We start from the raw sequence: 22387 nt of genomic DNA on the forward strand, positions 1-22387 counted from the left end.
AACTGAACGACCTCTAAATACCCCGATACCGATATGGTGATTTTCAGCTTCACTTCCCGTTGGGCCATCCATCCATGTCTTCCTCTATTTGCTCCACGAAGGAAACGGTGTGCTCTTCCTTCTTCACAATTGCTCCATCAAGGAAAATCTGCTTCAAACAGTACTCCGTTACTGTCGCCATCTTCATTCTCTTCTTTGGGGCAGGGGAGGCAATCTTGGTGGACATGAGACTGGCCACATCATCCTCCAAAGAAGGATTCTCCGACCTGTGCACATCTTGTATGTGCCGCCACGAGTTTTGATGGTGGATATACCATTTGGTGCACTGTCTGCATTTAAACCGCAAACACTTAGAACCACCATGGCCTTTTTCTTGCTGCATTTTCTGAGAAAAAGAACAAAAACTATTATTAATCAACAACAACTAATCACCTTAGGCTATTTACAAACACCTTTTAGGGTCCGGTCGCCACCAGAACATTTATATTTACCGCGAGGGTAATTGTTGAGTTCTTTTGGGGTATTGTTTGGGCGGTGACAAGTCTTGCTGCCCGCCCCGGCAGATTGGCTTAACTTTCAGACCCTGACTCGTCTGCAGTGGCATCTTGCATTACAGAAGCATTATCTTCGACCTCGCAGACCAACTTTTCAGATGAGTTCTGATCATCTGGAACTGTTGTCAGTTCTTGGGGAGGTTTTTAGCCACCTCATATCTGGACTGACCTTTTCATTTGTTTTGACTGACACATGGTGCGAGTCTGTCCACATGGACAACTTTGGGCGTGCCTCCTTGTTTAGGCTGGATTCGAACTGTTACATCCGATAGCTTTTTCAGAATCAGCCATGACCCTTCCCGCCTTAACTTGAGTTTGAGGGACATGTGCCTCTTCTTTGCTGGGTTGTGAAGCCACACTAGTGGGCCTTCCCTTAACCCATGCTCGGGTGTCTTTCTGTCCTAGTTCTTCTTCTGCCTTCGGGCACTTTTCCCGAGACACTCTCTGGCTCTTTTGTGAGCCTCTTGCATGTTACTTCGCAGTCTTTTTGCAAAGTTTACGGTTGTGTCCGCCTCAATTTCGTGACACCCTGTCACCAAATCTACCGGGATAGTCCCTTCCCTTCCCAACATCATCATGTTGGGGGTTTCACCGGTGGACTTATAAGCGAACGTGGTAAAGGGGAGGAACTCATCATAATCCTTCTGCCTTCACATGGGGTCAATTAGCATCGCCACGATGTTGATCAAGGTTTTGTTAAACCTCTCAACCATGTTCGAGTTTTTGATATGCCTAGAATTTGGCACATCTCACAGAACACACCTGACTCAAAGTTGGTGCTCTGGTCGGAGTGGAGTTCTTTGGGAACCCCAAACCAACACACTATTTCGTTTACTTCCATCCACTTAGTGCAGTAGTCGCCAACCACCAACACCCATCGGTTACCATTGTCCATTGTGGTAAATGGCCCGAGCAAGTCTATTGCTACTCACTCCATTGGCACTCCAACTCGATACTGCTGTAAAGGTGCCAGCCTTCTCTTATCAACCGGCTTCCTCCTGGCACAGACATTGCAGCCTCGGAGGAAAAACCGCACGTCTGCGGACATGCCTGGTCAAAAGTACCTAGCTTTCATTTTGGCCAGTTTTACTGACCCTAAGTGACCACTAAGCTGCCCACCATGCAACTCAGCTATAATTTCCTTGCCGAACCTTGGTGGCATCACCAACAGCCACCGGATAGACTTTCCGTTGTCGGAATCCCACCGTTTATGCAGAACTCCTTCACGGACTTCAAACTGGTCCCACTGCGACCTATAGGTCTTGAATGCTGCTGATAAGTGGGAAATTTTCTGCCACTCGAGTCGACTTTTACCCTCTTCCTTTGACCTTATGAGTCAACTCACGGTGTCATTCTGCAGCTGTGCTTCTATTAAAGCACCTTGTGACAAAGTTGGTTGGGCAGCTACGCCCCTATCCAAGAACTCACTCCCCTGTGATTTACCCTCGGGTATTTCACCAGTTGCCTCATATTTTTGATCACAGCCACACTGTTTGCATGGCCGTCTGGACATCCCATCAGCATTTTAAATGTTTCTTTCCGCTTTTGTGTTCTACAACTCAGTCGCAGTGAGACAGGACTTCCATACACCTTGCCAGCTGACCCTTAGGGTTTTCACAATTAAGTACCCACGCAATGCCGCATGGTAAGTTCTGACGGTCACTTTTCGGCCATACTGGTATTGTTTGAAATACTTCAAATGTACCACCACAGCCAACAACTGAGCTTCCGGCTTGCATACGCAAGCACTTTCTCGTCACCATCTTGGACCTGGGATAGCACCGCCCGATACCGTCATCACTGGCATTGGCGCCCAAAATAAAGGCACCCTCGGGCACTGGGTATGACAGGACCGGAGAGGCCTGGAGCCTGCAGCTCTTCAGCTTGTCTAATGCCTGTTGACAACTCTCAGTCCATACGAACTTCTTTGACTTCTCGGTCAGGGCATGGAGTGGGCTCGCAATTAGTGCAAATCCCCGTATGAACTTCCGGTAGTACGAGGCAAGACCCAAAATGCTTTTCACATCTCGTGCACACATTGGAATTGGCCAGTTTGCCACTGCTTCAACCTTTTGGGGGTCTGTGGCCACGCCTTCTGATGACACATTGTGCCCCAGGTAAGCAACAGACTCCTGAAACAAATGGCACTTGCTGGGCTTTAACTTCCGCCTGGCGTGTCTTTGGCGATTAATCACCAATTGGAGACGTTCTAAGGTCTCCGGCACTGTTCTTCTAAACACAATGATGTCATCCAAATATATCAGTAGGATTTCCCACTGTAAGCCAGCCATGACTTTTTCATGAGCCGCTCAAAGGTTGGCGGGGCGTTGCAAAGCCCAAAGGGCATGCACTTCCACCGATACAACCAATTCTCACAACAAATGTGGACTTTTGACAGGCGTCCTCATCAAGAGTGACTTGCAAGTACCCCGACGATAAGTCGAGTTTACAGAACCACTTTGCCCCTCACAATGCATCAATGTTTCATCGATACACAGGACAGGGTACGCATCTTTGACGGTGACTGAATTCAGCTGTCTGTAGTCAACACAGAAGCGCTTCTTCCCGTCTTTTTTGCCAACCAGGACAACATTGGCTGCCCAGGGACTATCGGAGGGTTCTATAACACCCTGCTTCTTCAGATCGCTAATTTGCTCCTGGATTTCCTGCTGATGCAAGCACAGATGACGCCTCACCCGCTCTTTAATCGGCCTAGCAGCACGAGTGTTTTTTGTGATGCTTGACCACGTCCGTGTAACCGATGTCATGGTCACCCTTGGACAACACATCCTGAAAGTCTTTAGGACATTTTCGGACATCATCCTGGTACTTGGCCTCTATATTGGCTGTATATACAGCCAATATTGGTGCAAATACAGGGGCTCTCCTTCCCTGTGTTTGCCTCATCGGCTTCAGTCTCAACCAGAGATCTGGACAACATCAATACTTTCTTGGCTAGGTCACCACCACCTTCCACCGGTTCTACCATGGCTGGCCCAAGCAAGTCGGGACCCTTCCAAGCAATTTTGCCGGGAACCACAGATTCATTACACGGTGGGATTACCGTAGTTTTACAAACTACAACGCATCCCACAAAAGGCCCGGCTGCATCATTCTGTGCACTTGATTCGCTCACCATTGAGCCTCCACTCCCTTAATTTGAGGTCTATGATGCCACCTATCAGCATTAGAAAATCCATGCCCAGGATACGGTGCCATTGTATTTGATCTTAGCAAATACAGCATTCACTTGGTGCGTGGTCCTGCCAACTTGCACCTCAACCAAAGCCATGCCAAGCACAGCTAACTGGCTTCCGTCCACCTGTTTTACCTGGACGTCTACCGTCTCCAAGACGGGTCTTTTCTCTTTTGGGATTTGGTAATACACCACACTACTAATAAGAGTGTCGGTGGACCCCGTGTCAATCAAGAATCGACACTTGGTTGCTTTTATCAACCCATTCACAAAAAAAAACATACCTAAGACCACTCATCACCAAGTCTACTCTTGGCCCCTCTCGACCACTCCCGCGGGTCCTCCAGAAGCTTACCGTCGTTTCCCTGCTTTGGAGTTCCTCTACCATCTCGGGCGAAATGCCCTCTCTCACCACATTTGAAACAATTACAGGTTCCAGGTTCGGCTTTCCGGGGCTTGTGTGTCTTCCGAGACACCACGCCCTTGCCTTGTCCCTGGCATTTGCTCTGGTCGGACAATGACTTGACCAACTCAGCCACAGTTTTCAATGTCTTGGCCTGCTCATTGAGATTTTCCTCTAGAGTCTCTAAACTTTGCTCTGTTACAGAGTCCAAAGCCCTCGCCAATTTGGTGTGCTTTTGGTCCAGCAACCTATGCTGTTCTGCTTACTCAAAATTCTCAGTCTCCAGGGCAGCCTAGACTGTTTCGTCCGATTTGTTTTGATGGGCTCTTTTGATGCCCTCTCTAATTGATTGGCTGTCAACGGCATCTACGAAATGGTTATTTGCCAACTTTTCTCGAGCGTCTTCCTGTATTTCAGGGTATGCTCGCACCGTTAACTCGTGGATTGCTTGCCCTAATTCCAGCAATCCCTCTTTCTGCTTTTGGCGCCGGTGGCTCAACGAGGTAATTCACACTCTGTCGAGCTGACCCAAACCTACGCTCAAGCAACTTAATTAGCACACTGTACGTGTGCCTTTAACCCGAGTCGCCCACCAACCGTAGAGTTTCCCCTTGCAAGCTTGCGAATAACAACTTCGCAGCTTGCTCCACTGGTTTACCTCACGACATGACTCAAAATGGTGGAAGTACTCTTTCCAGAGCGCTTTCCAAATATACCGGTCAGGGGTTATGTTTTGCCTACGTTTTGGTGGCCCTATGCTACATTTCAGACCTAAGTCACCATGGACACATGACTCTCGTTTAAGTGGCCAAGGACCTACTGACGAAGAGGCCAAACGTTCAGCCAAACTGCTGTTATTCGCCTCGACTGGTCGAGTTGCGAAACTTAGCAGACTGCTGTACACTTGTGTAAGGTTCACTTTTGTTCATATTACGAACGAACGGGTAAATACTTGGCTTACTCTGTTCCATGCTGTCTTGCCAGGACAGGAACAGCGTCAAGTCGTCTATGACTTGACTCTCACGTTCCAAGGCGATTGGCGTCGACCCTCCTCGCGGATTTATCCTTGAGCCTGAGTCTTTAGAGTTGTTCTCATAAAGCTTACTTCCCTCCCACGTTTGTGGCCCAGTCAGTCACCATCTTTGTGTCTGACTTTGGTCTCCCCGTTGCTCCAGAGACATACACAGTAGTCTCTTCGGGCAACCTCAGCTCAACATCGATATTTACCTCATGGACCATACGCCGGCTCACACCTGGCGTGTTCGTGTTCCCTCCATTTGAGGAACCACCCGACTGCAACTCCATGGCAGCCTCCAACTTCTTTGCTATGAGATATTTTTTCCCACTGCAGAAATTGAGCTTCCATTCGCAGTTGCTGCACCTCGGCCTCGGCACTTGAGGCTCATGCTTGACCCTGCGAGCCTACGCTCATAATTGAAAACAACCACAACAATCACACACAAACAACAAACAACCAACAATAAACTACAGTACAATGAGCATTGATAAGTCAAAACACAATGTGCATTCAAATAATTCAACAGCGAAATCACTTAATCAATCATAATCATCCCACTTCCGACACCATTTGTAGCCGGGATCCCCCCGAGCCAAGCCTAAGTTTGTTGGGACCTAGTCTGGCACTTATTAGAGTGTAGCTGATCTTCCCGAACCCAAGCTTTCCCAAAAAGCTTGGGTGACTAGAGACCACTCAGAGCGACCTCAAGGCTTAGGGAGCAGGTCCGTTTTTTTAGGAAATATATCGCCGATTATGATGATTGTGATAATCCTCTGTTAATTGCACAATAAACCAACAACATATACACCTGGACAACAGGAATGTCGGCAACACAAATATAATCGTAATTTATTATACAATAATCAAGAAATATGCAGTAGTGATTGAGTCTTAATGAGGTTGTTAATCATCAGGGTCACTTAATTACACTTGGGGGTCAGCTAACAGCTCACCTAAGCAGCAATTAACGTGCACAGCTTGAGCAATGCGGCTGATGTAAACAATGCACTGCTAAGTCAACAATGTACACTAATGTAAACAATGCACTGCTAAAATAAGTCAACAATGTACACCAATGTAAACAATGCACACTAACGTAAACGATGTACACCAATGTAAACAACATACACCAATGTAAGTAATACACACCAATGCAAGACAGTAACTCCGATTGGTTGAAACTTGATATGTAGGTAGACCGTGTTTCTTATATGTCAATATCAAGGTGAAGTCATGTTGACGTCATCTTACAATTTTATATAGATAAGTGAAGTTTTAAAGATTATCACAATATCTCTGGAACCCAACCTGCTAAATTCAAAATTATCGTTTGTATTAGGTTTGTTAGGTAATAGATTTATGCACACAATTTTGAGAAATGTGACATCACACGATGAGAAATGGTAATTCTGCTCTGTGTACACTACGCCTTATATGGGAAAATTCAGTTTTCACGGCGCGTGGCGCAAGCAAGGTTCGAGGCTAAAAAGTCGGAACAGCTCGGGTCGCGAAACATTTTTTCAAGGCTATCCACCCGGCCCCTTAAGAGTAAAGGCATCCTGTGTACTTTAGTAAAGATGTACATTTATTGTACTTGAATGTACATGATCATGTTGGCCTATGAAAGGCACACTGCCAGAGAATAGACCTCACTTCTTCGCTTAGGTTGGACCAAAAAAGTCAAAGAAGTCTTCTGTCTCAGCTTTATTGTCTAATTGTTGCTAATTAGGGTGTAAGTCTCCCCAACTTGAGCCACCTATCAGTTAAGCCTGCGGCCAGCCACCCTGAGCCACCGATCAGCCAGCCTGAGCCACCGATCAGCCACTCTTAGCCACCAACCAGTATTCCACAGTCACCGGTCAGCAACCCAAACCATAGGTTAATCCACCCAAAACCGCAGGTTGATCCACCCAGTCCCCTCAATCCCAAACACAAGTTCAGTATCACTTTCCCATGGTAGGGCAGATTTGGGAGTGTTGTACGTAACTTGGTGCTGTGGCCTCCAACCGCAGGTGCTTCAATTATCTCCATCCGGACCGGGCCATAGTTTCAGGCAACACCGGCCAGAGTGACCAGCAGAGCAAGCATAGGACTGCATCCGGCGGTAACACCATTGCCTCCTGTGTTGACGCCCGCAATACCGCCGAGAGCATGACGGGTGTTGGCATCAGGGTGCAACAGCCAAGATTAGGGGAGGTGGATGAAATGACAGAGGGTGTGCGACGGACGCCGGTGACAGCACAAAAACTCTTTCAACAGAAAGGAGGAGTTGGGGAAGTGATGACACCCACGGTCGGCACTGCACAGTATTCTCATCAGACAAGGTTCATGTCAACACCAGTGACATGGGGACCGGGAGCAGTAGAGCTACCTGTCTACCAGAGCTTTACTGACTGGGGCGGAGTAGAACCAGCAGAGGTTCAACGGCCGATACCTACCGGATCGAGCGATGTTCTGGTGGAGTTTTGATGGCCTCAAGGAGAAATGCAAGGTAGCTTAAACACCCCACGGTCGGCGTATGATGCGAGGTGTAATCTGCAGCAGCAAATGGGAGAGGCGCCTGGACATCATCAGCAGTGTACAGCACCACGGAGGATGGTGAAAGAAGTCAGGAGCACAGGGCAGCACCTGAGGAAACCAGGGGATCTGAGGAGAAAGAACCAGTGGAAAAGAAAACTCTGCCTGGACCACAGGAGCAAAACCCAAATGAGAGCAGCCAGTGCATGAGCAGAAGGAACCAACAGAGTTCATTGGAAGCCTAATATCGTTCCGGACTGATTCACCGGCGTGGTGCCATGGAGAGACTATAAATCTCATTTTGAGTCCTGTGCAGTTATTAATAGCTGGTCAGCAGAGGAGAAAGCCTACTTCCTGGCAGCAAGTCTCAAAAGTCAAGCACAGCAGGTGCTAGGAGACAGGGCTACAGGGGAAATGCTGACATACTCAGAGCTCACAGCAAGACAAGCAAGATGTTATGGGCCTGGCGAGCAAGCCACAGCGTACCTAGCCGAGCTTAGGAGCAGAACAACGACAGAAAATGAAAGTCTGCAAGCGCTGGACAGTTCGTATCCTGAACTGCCCAGAGATAGCAGAGAGCGTCTAGCGTGAGGGTATCTGGTGGATGCCATACCCGATGCAGAGATTAGAGCGGGAATCTTCAGAGCGCATCCGAAGACGTTGGATGAGGCGATCAGAGACGCGCTGAAGACCGAGTCTTTTCTGAAAGCGGAGAGATAACGAAAGCAAAACTAAGGTGGTTGCCCAGACAGAAACGATCAAGTCACAAGACAAGTGGAGATAGTTTCAAAAGATGAGTTCGAAAGGCAAACACGGGCAATGTCGGAGTAACTGAGGCAAGTGCATCAGATGTTGGCCGGGCTTACTCAAGCAATGTAGTATGACACACGGCGCCCCGAACAAGCCGACTTCGAACAGAAGCGTCAAAAACTAGCCTGCTACCACTGTGGGAAAAACAGGGCACTTTAAGAGAAACTGCCCTGAGATGAAGAGTAGCTCACTTTTGGGAAACCACTCTGCACCAACCCAGGTCGTCGTGGGAAGGTTGGCAACTCCACACGCCAAGCCTGTGATACAGATCCAGAACAAGTAAAGGATGGTGAAGAACTGCCAAGGAAGCAGCTCAACCCAGTATCACTACCAAGTAGAGTTGCTTTATATGGGATATTTGTGCCGAGTGAAATCGGGACACGTCCACTGTCATTACTAATAGACACTGGGTCGTCGGAGACATTGATAAACGCAAAATCGACATAATGGATCGAGAAACAACACCTATGCTGACACCGGTCGATGAAGTTATCCAACAAGCTAAAAGGAAGTGCCAAGATGAAGATACAAATTGGAGGATAAAAGCGGAGGTGGAAGTCTTGTTTGCATCCATCAGAAACCAAAGAATACTCGACATGAATTACCTACTGGCTGTGTACTGGACTTGAGGCATCAGCAATTGAAGATTGGGCAGCATGTGATTTCTCTACAAAGAAAAGGTAGACGAGCATTTTTAGCTGCCGAGTGGGAGCGGAAAAGACTACAAGAACTGGTGCTCTGGATAGGAAGAAGGACCTCCATGGATGGGGAATCGTCTAGCCAACAGAATGGAGTAAGGTGGCAAAACGAGGACTCATGGTGGCGAGAGTACGTGTGGATGCCACTGCAGATAAATACCAGGTGCGAGTGTTCAAACCAATTACAACAATTGTGATGATCAGTGAAGGTAGTGTTTTGGGAACCATCACATATACGGCTGACAAGGACATTCAAAAAGATGATTGCTCTATGATTAGGATGATGGAAAGAGAGGAAGAAACAACAGAGCATAAAGCTGGTCAAGAACTTCCAGAGCATCTCACCGATCTGTACCAGCAGAGTGTTGAGAACTTACTGGAGAGTCAAGATAGAGAGAAGGCGCCAGGAGAGAAGGACGGATGTTACGTTCCCATACGGCAACGTCCCAGACGTCTCCCTACCTGGCAACTGGCAGAGGCGGATGAGCAGGTACAAGAAATGCTACAGAAGGGGATAATCGTGCCATCTAATAGCCTATGGGCGTCTCCGGTCATCTTAGTGATGAAGAAAGATGGACCCAGCCGATTTTGCGTGGACTACCGGTTTCTCAACGAACACATGCCATACCCAGGGTGGACGACAGCTTAGATTCGCAGCAGGGGCAAAGTGGTTTTGTAGCCTACATCTGGCTAGTGGATACTGGCAAGTGGAACTAAATGGGGATGCCAAGACCAAATCAGCTTTTGTTACCAGAGAAGGACTGTACCAGTGGAAGGTCATGTCTTTTGGCCTTTGTAACGCCCCGGCTACATTCAAGAGGCTTATGGAAAGGATTCTTGCCGGGGTTCAGTGGGAAACACTACTACTGCCCCTGGATGACAAAGTGGTCGTTACCAAGACGGTGGATTAGGAGATAGAGAGACTTGAGGAAGTATTCAGGAGGCCGAGACAGGCCAACCTCAAACTATAGCCGAAGAAGTGTAGCCTCTTCAAACAATCGGTAGCCTACCTGGGACATGTGATTGCCAGTGAGGGCTAAGCCACCGAGAAAGTGAATGTGGTGGAGGAATGGCCAACATCTCGGTCCATCAAACATGTGAGGAGTTTCATTGGATTGGCCACTTACTACCGACGTTTTATTTAAGGGTTTGCCAAGATTGCCCGACCATTGCACCGACTTATGGAGAAGAACTGGATGTTCCTGTGGACAGAGGACTGCGAGATTGCTTCCGCACTCTGAAAACACAGCCGACATCTGCACCCATACTAGTCTACCCCGAAGAAGAAGGAGAGTTTGTTCTCAGAAGGATTAGTTGACCAGAGGATCCTGCAGTTGTCGAGACTCGGAACGAGGAAAAACATAAGGAGACAAAAGGGGAAGATATTGGCCAGCAAAACGTTCTGGAGGCGGGGGACCGGAGAATGCAGATCGGGGGAAAGAACGATAAGTCCCTCGCCAAAATGTCCGCTGAAGGAACTGAGGGGAAAGCAGTTAGACGATACAACAATCCGGCCTATCATGAGAGCTAAGGAGAAAGGAGGGAACAGACTAGAGTGGGAAGCTATCTTCAATGATTCCGCACCAACCAAAGCCTATTGGGTCCGGTGGCAACAGCTGAAGATGCAACATATCGACGCTTTGAAACGGATGACAGGAGACAATGCAAGTTGCAAGTGATTTTGCCGTCATGTCTGAGGGAAAGTGTCCTGGATGAACTCCATGATAGTAAAACGGCATGTCACCAAGGAGTGCGCCAGACCATACACACGGTCCGACAAAGGTACTACTGGGCAGGAGTATCAGCCGATGTGCGCTCCAAAGTTCGCCAATGCACGGTGTGTGCAAGGAGAAAATCACCAGACAAGAAACCCCGGGCTCCCCGTCTGCATTACACAATAGGTGCATAGTAGGTGCATAGAATCGCTCTAGATGTTATGGGGCCCCTACCCAGGTGAAACCGTGGCAATGCGTATGTACTTCTCGTAGGAGATCCATTTCAAAGTGGATTGAGGCATACGGCACACCCCAACCAGAAGACATTGACCATAGCAGAAACTCTGATGAATCAATTTATTTGCAGGTATGGCTATCCAAAGGAGATCCAAAGCGACCTAGGCACAAACTCCCAGTCTGCCATATTCAAAGAAATGTGCAGATTGCTGGGGATCGACCAGACACGAACTTGCCCTTGGAACCCTAAATCCGATGGGTTCATTAAAAAGATTCAACCGAAGCTTGATGAATTTGGTTTGGCCGTTTGTAAAGCCAGTACAGAAAAATCTGGATGTCCAGTGGGCATACTCGATAAAGGCATACCGAATAACGGCTCAAGAAAGCATCGGAGAGTCACCTTGCACCATGCTTATGGGGCGGGAGAGAGCACTACGACTACACGCGTTTACCGAACTACCAACCGACAGTGATGACCACATGACAACTGACTGTACCAAATGTCAGACAGAAGATGAGTGTGACACATCAAAGAGCTCAGAGCAAAATGAAAGTAAATCTTCAGAGGCAAAAGCCTAACTATGATCGCTGCAGAACACTGCACGCAAGAAAGGATTGTCTCCCAAGCTGCAGTTCAAATGGATTGGCCCATATTTTGTCCTGAAGATGTTATCAGATGTAACCTTTAGGATCCAAGAGAAACCAAAATCAAAGCCAAAGGTTGTACATTATGACAAACTGAAGATCTACACAGGCCCCGAAAGAAGAAAATGGCAGACCGAGGGGAGAGATAGCGTTCCTGTGGAGCCGGAGACCGAGCCGTAGAGGATGAGCAGGAACCTCTACCAGCTGATAAAGTTGGTGTACACTTGCCGGAAGATAATCCACTTGGGGAAAAGACAGACGACACAGGAAAATACCAGGGAGGCCAACCTAACCTCAAGCCCTCTGTTGAACGACTGGAAGAAATCAAGGAAGAACAACACATTTCCACACAAGAAAACGGCAGTGAAGATATCACAATGGGCCTGATTCCAGACCAGGAGCAAGAACCAGCATCAAATCCCCAACTCTCCGTCATCAGGCAATACCCAAAACGCCAGAGGCAATGTCCCGCTAGGCTACAGAACTACGAAGTTTAGCCCATACAAGAAAGGAAGACAAATCTACTAGATCTAGCAGAAGAATCTGCTAAAAAGTTGTCATCCTGTACGTGTTTACTGAAGGTGAATCAACCAAGAACCACGTGGTTGCTCGGCAACCACGCACAGTGTGTGCCATTTGTACGTAAACAAATATTAAAGCAGTGCTCACCGGGAATTATTTTGGCTGAATTTTCGGCCCTGCTGGGCCTTTATCGGAGCTTTGACTGTTTGAATGCAGAAAAAATCCACTTTCAAACCGCCTGGCGTGAGCGTTCTAATCTTGGGCGTTCGATGTTGTCATGGTCAGGACACACACGCGCATGTCGTCACACGTGCGTGGTGGCTTGGAGAGGTGGCGCGCCACAGTGTGTCCGAGGAAATTGAGTCGGACACTTCGAAGGTGCTCAGTATATCAGTCAGCCAAACGATGCGTCGTTTCGCTAATGTTGTGGACACCGCATAGTTGACAGGAGATACAATACACCAGGTTGCTAGATACGCAAGTGAAATATCCTCTGGGTGTATAACTACCTTTGGGACCATCGATCTGCGGTGGATTGTGGATGGACCTGCACGTATTACAGCGTGGGCGATTTCAAGCTGTGGTGCCGGTGTTGATGTCGTTAACAGCGGAGACTGGCGGGAGCATTGATCGGATTAAAGTCTGTCCAATGGGTTGGACACGTCTGAAAGCAACGAAGGGAGTTAAGTCGTTGTTGAAGATGTGGCTGGTCAAAGGCTCAACTTCTAGCGTGTGGAACTTTTTAAGGATGATAGTACGAACCCGCAGTTTAAACGGGTGGTAGGTGAGGACCAAAGGGATGCGCTTGTTTGCAAACGTAGCCAATAGAGAACGTGCTTTCTTGCGGTTACAGAAACTCAACGCAAGGCCTTTGATATGGTCAGGGGTACCCTCTGTCCATGAAAAATGTGGCCATCGTAGAAGCTTGTTGCCTGAAATCGTTGTCATCACTTCAAATACGTCGTAGTCTGAGGAGCTGTGAGTAAGGAATAGAATCCTTAAAAGACTGCGAACGGGAGGAGTCGTATTACAGATACGACTCCTCCCATCAGGGCCGAAAATTTAGCCAGAATAATTCCCAGTGAGCACTGCTTTAACTTTCATCACTTTTGTTTTTATCACGTACGTACGTGTGTGTATTTGCATTGGTGGTCTTGGAGGGAGTTCTGTGTTTAAACCTTGTTACATCGACCTCGTAAATTCTGCACTCTCGACTTCAGCCACCACAAGTTCCACTTCAGCCATCAGAGCCACTGTAGACTCCATCAAGTTGGTGCATGAATCGATGACTTTTGCTGACAAGCGGCATCACTAACCATCCATTAACAGAGCGAAGAGCTGACGGCACACCATTCACTATTGTAATGCCGGATGGAAGGAATGACCGACCCTGAGATAAGGGGAACAAGGCGGCCAAGGGCAGGAAACGCGACCGGGAGGGGGTGGAGGACCGCGGGGCCAACAAGCTACAGAGGAAGCCGAATACACAGAAGCCTGAGTTCAAACCAGCCCCGACAAAACCAACCGACACCACCTCCTACCCTTATCGTGCGTGAAGTTGCGACAAGAAATTTGCATCGAGGCAAGCCTAGCCAGACATGTACAGGAGGTGCATGCCGACCCATCGCCCTTCATCTGCACCACCTGTGGGGAGTTCTTCACCAGGAAGTTCAGCCTAGACCGCCACGCCGATTCCCGAAAACATAATGGGAAGAAAGATGGCGCCAAGCTTCAAGCATCCGAGTCACGGTCCCCATCTACCATGCCACCAGAGCCAGACCGGTCATCCAAAGACTGGGAGAAGTCGTTGAAGCTGCTTCACTCCGAGATGGTTCCCGCGGTAAGCTCATCAACGGAAAGCGACAAATCGGCGGAGAAGATGGTGGCAGATCACATAGAGGTAACCACCATCACCTGAGTCTTCCGCCAAGGAGTTCCGTACGACTAGAAAGAGGCCAAGAGGACTTTTATTTTTAAAGTGATAAGGTTGAAGTCATAAAGCTTATGTATAAAATTTCACAGAAGTTTATAAGTATTTATAAAAGTCAAAGAGTTTTTAAGTTTAGTTTTGAAGTTCAATTCAGTTATTAAACGTTTTACAGTTGATTTTAAAAGTTAAAACATTGAGGACCGAGTTATAGGGTGAATTATGAACCACTTTATTTTGTTATACATGTGCAAATAAAACCTTAATAAAACTGTAAAAGGATTAGTTATTAATTTTAAAGTTGTTCTAAGATGTTTTGCCCTTCTAAATGGATGTGGCTGTTATTCAAAATCTTAACTCTGTTTAAGTATTTTGTGCGTTATCAGATGGAATGTTTGCGTCGGGGTTATATAAATCAAATTAGGTTTTGCCCTACACCGACGTTTGAACACTGTATACTCAGTGTGTTACCTCCCGAGTGTGGAAAAAATCACTCGGGTGGGACTCGAACCCACGACCTCCTGCTTTCTAGTGCAGATGTCTTACCACTCGACCACCGAGCTAACGGGATCAGCTGGCTGGTTCGAATTTGATGTACATAGCAGCGGGTACCGCATAAACTATTATAAGATGGAATGTTTGCGTCGGGGTGATATAAATCAAATTAGGTTTTGCCCTACACCGACGTTTGAACACTGTATACTCAGTGTGTTACCTCCCGAGTGTGGAAAAAATCACTCGGGTGGGACTCGAACCCACGACCTCCTGCTTTCTAGTGCAGATGTCTTACCACTCGACCACCGAGCTAACGGGATCGGCTGGCTGGTTCGAATTTGATGTACATAGCAGCGGGTACCGCATAAACTATTATAAGATGGAATGTTTGCGTCGGGGTGATATAAATCAAATTAGGTTTTGCCCTACACCGACGTTTGAACACTGTATACTCAGTGTGTTACCTCCCGAGTGTGGAAAAAATCACTCGGGTGGGACTCGAACCCACGACCTCCTGCTTTCTAGTGCAGATGTCTTACGACTCGACCACCGAGCTAACGGGATCGGCTGGCTGGTTCGAATTTGATGTACATAGCAGCGGGTACCGCATAAACTATTATAAGATGGAATGTTTGCGTCGGGGTGATATAAATCAAATTAGGTTTTGCCCTACACCGACGTTTGAACACTGTATACTCAGTGTGTTACCTCCCGAGTGTGGAAAAAATCACTCGGGTGGGACTCGAACCCACGACCTCCTGCTTTCTAGTGCAGATGTCTTACGACTCGACCACCGAGCTAACGGGATCGGCTGGCTGGTTCGAATTTGATGTACATAGCAGCGGGTACCGCATAAACTATTATAAGATGGAATGTTTGCGTCGGGGTGATATAAATCAAATTAGGTTTTGCCCTACACCGACGTTTGAACACTGTATACTCAGTGTGTTACCTCCCGAGTGTGGAAAAAATCACTCGGGTGGGACTCGAACCCACGACTTCCTGCTTTCTAGTGCAGATGTCTTACCACTCGACCACCGAGCTAACGGGATCGGCTGGCTGGTTCGAATTTGATGTACATAGCAGCGGGTACCGCATAAACTATTATAAGATGGAATGTTTGCGTCGGGGTGATATAAATCAAATTAGGTTTTGCCCTTTTGCCGGTTTTGCCGATCCCGTTAGCTCGGTGGTCGAGTGGTAAGACATCTGCACTAGAAAGCAGGAGGTCGTGGGTTCGAGTCCCACCCGAGTGATTTTTTCCACACTCGGGAGGTAACACACTGAGTATACAGTGTTCAAACGTCGGTGTAGGGCCAAACCTAATTTTATTTTGTGCGTGTTCAGAACACAGTGGAAAATTTAACTATTTAATTAATTAAGACTGAACAGTTTAGGGACTGAAAACTCGGGGGAGGTCATGAGATGAATCATCAACTATACTTTTTATACATTAACATGAACTGTATAGTGACCTTTTTTTAGTGCAGAGTCACTCATGCTAGAATATCGCAATCCAATTGGCCAGCGCTGTTAGTGGGCACGGCTTAAGTCATCTACTAATTAATACTGCATTTTCATTGGTTAAGAAATCCTGTGTACTGTATCAATGATGTGCATTTATTGTATGTGAATGTATATGATCATGTTGGCCTACGAAAGGCACAGTGCGAGAGAATGAACCTCACTTCTTCGCTAGGGGGACCAATGAAGCCAAAGAAATCTCATGACTCTGCTTTACTGTCTAATTGTTGCTAACTAGGGTGTAATTCTCCCCCCAACTCTTAACCACCGGTCAGCCACCTAAGCCACTAAGCCACCAGCCAGTAACCCAGGGCCACCGGTCAGCCACCCAAACCACAGGTTAATCCATCCAAAACCACAGGTTTATTCACCCGATCCTCTCAATCCCAAGAGAGTTAGCGCTTTCCCCTGGTGGTGCAGATTTGGGAGTGATGTACGTCACTTGTTACCATGGCCTCTAAGGCCAAAAAAAAGTCTCCGGTTTCTGGTATGCGCGCGCGTCGCCGTAGCCATGCGCGTCGGCAAAATGAAAAAGTTTTTTTTTTCAATACAAGATGATGTCTCAAAACCGCCAAACTCACTGGTTTGACTGGAATCCTGCCGCTGCACAATTTTAACGTGTTTTTAGATGGGGTTATGATCGAGAATAAGCTTTATGTGGCCTCTCTGGACTCCCATATATTTGCACTAAGTTTAGTCGGGCACCATTTGCAGTCATCAGCCGACATGTGAAGCCAAAAAAAAAAATAGGTAAAAAAAAAAAAAAGCCGCGTCGCCGCACCACTTTTGGGGCAAGCTCCATACCAGAAACCGGAGACTTTTTTTTTTTGGCCTAACCGCAGGTGCTTCAATTCCATCGGGACTCAGGCCAGAGAGGCAAGGGACCGACTTGGTGACGCACGTTACAATATGATTGGATCGGTTGTATGCTTTGTACATGTGTGGCCTCATCAATGGCCTCAGTGTTTTCCTTGCCTAATCGTAACTCTCATTTGGTATCAATAATGATTAAATGGTCAATTAGTAAACTTTAAGAAATGAATTAGATGTAACGTGGCATTCATTTCTTTTTCAGGGTGATACTCTGTTTGGCTCGAAGCTTGAAGACGATGCAGTTTATACAATGGATCTCGGGGATACCTCGATAGAGATTGTGATGTCAGACAACATACAGGAAAAATTCAACACACTGAATGTAGAGGCAGAGCTTCAGGTGAGTTTATTGGCCGGCCTGATCAAGTTGAGTGGATCAGGATCCTACCTAGGGGAGGAAAGAAAGAGCGCTAGAGCTCAAAGTATGAGTCTAATCTACAAGCTGAGAACAGTCAATGAAGAGATCATGCTTCGCCAGAACAAAGATAAGATCGACCTGGAAATTCTGTCACCTTTAAATGGGCAAACCATCGATGCTACCCATGTGGTTGTTGCTATTGATTGGGGAGCAGTTTGCACGGTTACCTGTGAGTACGAAAACACAGAAGATAACAATGTCACTGAAGTCAAAGGGGCATTGACTGCAGAAATTAAAAAAATCGAAGGTTTGGTTGATGTCAAAGGGTCTGCAAAAGCATCATATGATGATAAAAACAAAGAAAATCACAAAAAGTTCACCTTCAAATGTAAAGCGGATGTGTCGGCTCCTGACAAGGATCTACCTGTGACATTTGAAGGTGCTGTTGAACTAGCAAAAAATCTCCCAAGTCTAGTTCAAGCTACAAACAAAGGGAAGGGGGTTCCATTGCTTTACACGTTGATGCCACTGGATGTTGTCGTCAAGATTTGTAATTTCCAGATACAACTTCAAATAAAATACACATCAATCAACGACGACATCATCAAAAAGTGTGCACAGGTTGTGGAGGGAATCACCAAAAAGAGACAATCTCTCTACGATATTCAAAATGATCTGCATGCCAGCGCCGAATATGTCGCTGAAGGATCTCTAGCTAGGATAGAGGATATCTTAAACAAGTTCGTTGTGCAAGAAGCTGGTTTTAAGTCTAGGCTTCAAAATTTGGTGAAGAAAGTCAAGTCTGGAAGTGAAGGTGTCTCTAACATCGAGGCATGCCTGGGTGAAGAATTGCCTGGGACACTTTCCAGTTGCAGTTTCAACGATTCCATTCGAGAGTTTCAAAAAGATCTGAACAAACTTAAATCTATCAAATCATGGAAGAAGATGGGAATCATCTACATCGGGAAGAAAGATGAATTTACCGTGGACGACAGGGAAATGGTGTACGTGCTCTACAAGACTGGCGAAGAGAATGTAAAGAGCGATCTTGATGAGAAAAATCGAGAGTTCTTTTTACGACTACAAAAAACTCATGCTCATGAGGAAGACCACAAATTCATTGTTGTGGACCAAGACCTAAGAGAGGATATTTGGCCCTCTGGTGAAAAGAAGACAACCATTCATAGCTTTGTAAAAGGAAGTCGAAAATCGGAAGACATCTACACCAAAGAGGGCCGAGACTGTGAGATGTGTCTGATATGCCTACAACTCACGAGCACAGCCTACAAGCAAAAAAATCCAAACAACCGAACATTTGTCCAGCTAAGATGCCCAAATGCTTTGGCCGGAAATGGTCAATGTTTAGGCAACCCTGTCAATTGGAAGTGTTCCAAATGCAAAGAGTTGGTTGAATATGGCATAGAAACTAAAATGTTTTACTGCAAATGCGGAGAATCTGACCCAAACAAATCACTCTGGCGTTGTAACGAGGAGGATCACGGCCTGAACTACGTCACGTATCCACACGATATTCTCTCTGAGGAATTGTCAAATCTTCGGGGTATGAAGGAGACAAACATCTTGATCCTGGGTGAGACAGGCGTTGGAAAATCGACGTGGATCAATGGTTTTATTAACTATATTCACTATGCTGATCTTCAGGAAGCATTGAATGCCAAGGACTTTCAGGTTTTAATACCGTCCAGTTTCACCTTTACACAACACGGGACGATTAAGAAGATAATGGTTGGGGAAAGTGACACCAATGAGAACATGGAAGCCGGAAAATCTGCAACCAAAGAGCCTCAATCTTATGTCTTCCCCTTTGGAACGGAAATCGTTCGCTTGATTGACACACCAGGAATAGGAGATGTTGAAGGTATACAAGAAGATCGGAAAAACTTTGACAATATACTATCACATCTGACCTTCTACGAGGAGATTCATGCTGTGTGCATACTTCTCAAACCTAACAATTCTCGTCTAACAGCAATGTTCCGCTTTTGCATCCAAGAACTCTTGGTCCATCTGCATTCGTCGGCCAAAGACAATATTGTATTCTGCTTCACCAATGCTCGAGCTACATTCTATCAGCCTGGAGACACCTTGCCAACCCTTAACAGAGAGCTCAGGAATAAACAGGTTGGAATTGAAGCTTCTCCAAGCAACTACTTCTGTTTTGATAACGAGCCTTTCCGCTTTTTGGCTTGTGTGAAAAATGGGGTGGAATTTAGCCCAGTGGAGATAACAACTTATGCTGACAGCTGGAACAAGTCTGTTGAAGAAACCAAGAAGCTATTTAAGTACATCAGCTTTTTGACGCCCCACAATATTCGGAATACTTTGAGTATGAATGAGACTCGAAGAATCATCTTGGCCATGAGCAAACCCTTGGCAGAAGTGGCCAAGACAATCCAACAAAATATACAAGAAGGCAAGGAGGTTATGAAACAAATTGACCTGGTTGACAAAGATATGGACAGCTTGAAAGCCAAATTGAAGTTTCCTGGATTTGACCTTAAGCGCGTGGAGCTAGGCTATCCTAGAACAGTCTGTGCAGATTCAGAATGTGTCAGATATGTCCCAATCGGTGCAAGTGGTACACAAAACACAGTATACGAGCAAATATGCCATCCTCATTGTAGACTGGCCGGAATTCCAACGGAAACATTAAATGATGCAAGACTACAAGGTTGTGCGTGCATAATTGGGACTAATTTGTCGAGTGCTCCACCTTCTGACGTATTCGCTGCATATAAGAACTTTCGTCAGTCCACGAAACGTCGCTTCGATGAGCAACGGACGAATTGTTCCGAGTGCGGTCACCATTACACCACTCATATGCACATGACGTATGACCTTGAGGTTTTTCCCACTGAATTCCTTTCTGAAGCAGTTCAAACACAAATCAATGAAAAGAAAAATGCTAGAGAAACCAAGGAAGCTTTCAAAAAAGCAATTGATACAAAAAATTCGGAATTGATGGAAGAGGAAAACATGATCGTGAAAACTAGCGCCAAGTATGGCTCATTCCTCAAAGCAAATGCTCTCATACCATACAATGACGCTGTTGGTGACTATCTTGATATGTCTATTAAACATGAGAGACACAAATCCAAGGAAATCCGAAACGACATTCTTCTGGCTGCAATGGAAGACATGAAGAGACAGTATGAATGCGAAAGGGGCATTTTGGATCAGGCAATTGATAAAGATGGTGGCGAAAACGTACACACTCCAGAGCAAATTAGAAAGCTTCAGAAAGAGCTATTTGGCCTAAAGCATATGGGAAAAACCTTGAAAGATCTTTTTGATGGAATTTCCATCTCACGATCTGCCAGAAACATAGCATGCAAAGAGAAGACTGCCTCCATTCCACAGAATTACCAGAAAAAAGGGGCGAAGAGCACTAGGTACGTACCTTTTCTAACGCCGATAGTAGAATACTTTTATCGCCCTGTATACGGTACATACTAACTCTCAACTTCATTTGAGTGTGGTGACCCCGAGATTCATTCAAACTCTAACATCCAAATAAAATGACAAATTCTAATTTGTAGAATTTGCTGAAGCTTTGGGTATGATTATAAGATTCGTTTCACATATATATATATTGAGAACATGCGTATTATTTCCAACTGTAACGCGCGGCTGTAAAAACGCGCAGAAACTTAAATTTCGGGCTGTTTGCCAACACTCTCTCTAAAGACAAGGTTGAAAAACAAAGGAAACAAAACTAACACGTTTGATCAATATCAAGAAATTTAATAAACTAATTACTTAAACACCAAAATAAACAAGCAATTAAAATCTAAATAGTGAAATTAAATGTACTCAATAGTTAATAGAAATATAAAACCAAAACAAAAATTATAGAAATTCCTTAATCAAAAAAAAATAACCCTCTTGTGCACAAGTCAATGGATTTCCTTTTCAAATCCAAATCTTTGGAATCCAAACCAAAATGAAGTGAAATTTCCACTTTCTTTCTTTCTTTCTTTCTTTCTACAACTATTCAACAATTCACCAATTCAATAATTTCAATCAAAACAGCGCTTTTCTCTCAACATTCGGTGAAACCAATATCAATCAAAATTTCTATTATCTATTATTTTACAACCAAGTGATGGGCCCACCACACTTGATCACTTATTTGTCTTGGCAATCTCTTGGTGTTCCCGTCCTCCAGGTCTTGTGCTGGGTCTTGGCCAAATCTTGGGCTGCCGTGTTGAAGGCGCCACCATGCCGTTTTTTCGTCGTCTGTGATCGACGGTTGGCAGGGAGGGACCGGTTAGAACGCCTTGGGTGCGGTGTGTGTGGGGGGGGAACAACCATCATGTCCTTCTCTCCTAGTACGGATCCATGTCCTTCCCGGACAAGCCTTTCAGCTGGATCATTACGGCCTCACAAATGAGCCATCTGTAATATTAATCAAATGTCCAAATTCTTTCTACGGGCTTTTACAATAAAACGGGTGTCTTTAAATCAAGCCTTACCCCTCTTTAGTCTCAGAATATGAATATCTTACTCATGCAAAATATATCGTGATTTATCATTTTTTTAAAAAGACAACCAAAACTCTGAACATTCTTCCTTAATATTTAAATAAATATTCCAATATGTTGAAATCGAATACACTCATGTATTAACTAATGACGCCATCAAAATCTGATCCTAGAACCACGTCTATCACGTGCAATACAAATGCATATGTTTACAGAAGACGTCATTAAAATCACTAAACGAACCATAAAACTCAAAATTCAGTTGTACTAAAGATCACTGAATAACTGAATAATACTCACGGTATGCAAGGCGTCCTTTGGCCTACAACAACAACAAAATCGCAGTAATTTCCATTGCAAATTTTGGCGACTTCGCAGTGCGATCACTAT

The 22387-nt window shown here is 45.8% G+C and overlaps 1 protein-coding gene across 1 annotated transcript; it reads left to right on the plus strand.

The window, feature by feature from the left end:
- Positions 1-11556: 11556 nt before the first annotated feature.
- On the plus strand, positions 11557-21758 carry LOC119730753. The gene is made up of 5 exons (XM_038203782.1): positions 11557-11701; positions 12028-12284; positions 13874-14215; positions 17337-20091; positions 21682-21758. The coding sequence occupies exons 1-5, from the start codon at positions 11557-11559 to the stop codon at positions 21756-21758; spliced, it is 3576 nt and encodes a 1191-aa protein (XP_038059710.1).
- The last annotated feature ends 629 nt before the right edge of the window (positions 21759-22387 follow it).

The sequence above is a fragment of the Patiria miniata genome, unplaced genomic scaffold, assembly GCF_015706575.1.
Source record: "Patiria miniata isolate m_02_andy unplaced genomic scaffold, ASM1570657v1 HiC_scaffold_1, whole genome shotgun sequence".
NCBI classification, from domain to species: Eukaryota; Metazoa; Echinodermata; class Asteroidea; order Valvatida; family Asterinidae; genus Patiria; species Patiria miniata.

What these genes read in the sequence shown, in the direction of transcription:
- LOC119730753 (XM_038203782.1), top strand. Translation starts at nt 11,557, where the DNA reads ATGCTTATGGGGCGGGAGAGAGCACTACGACTACACGCGTTTACCGAA. An exon ending in CTAGGCTACAGAACTACGAA is followed by an intron (nt 12,285 to 13,873) that starts GTTTAGCCCATA and finishes TCGTGCGTGAAG; the next exon opens with TTGCGACAAGAAATTTGCAT. An exon ending in TGTCCCAATCGGTGCAAGTG is followed by an intron (nt 20,092 to 21,681) that starts GTACACAAAACA and finishes CCCGTCCTCCAG; the next exon opens with GTCTTGTGCTGGGTCTTGGC.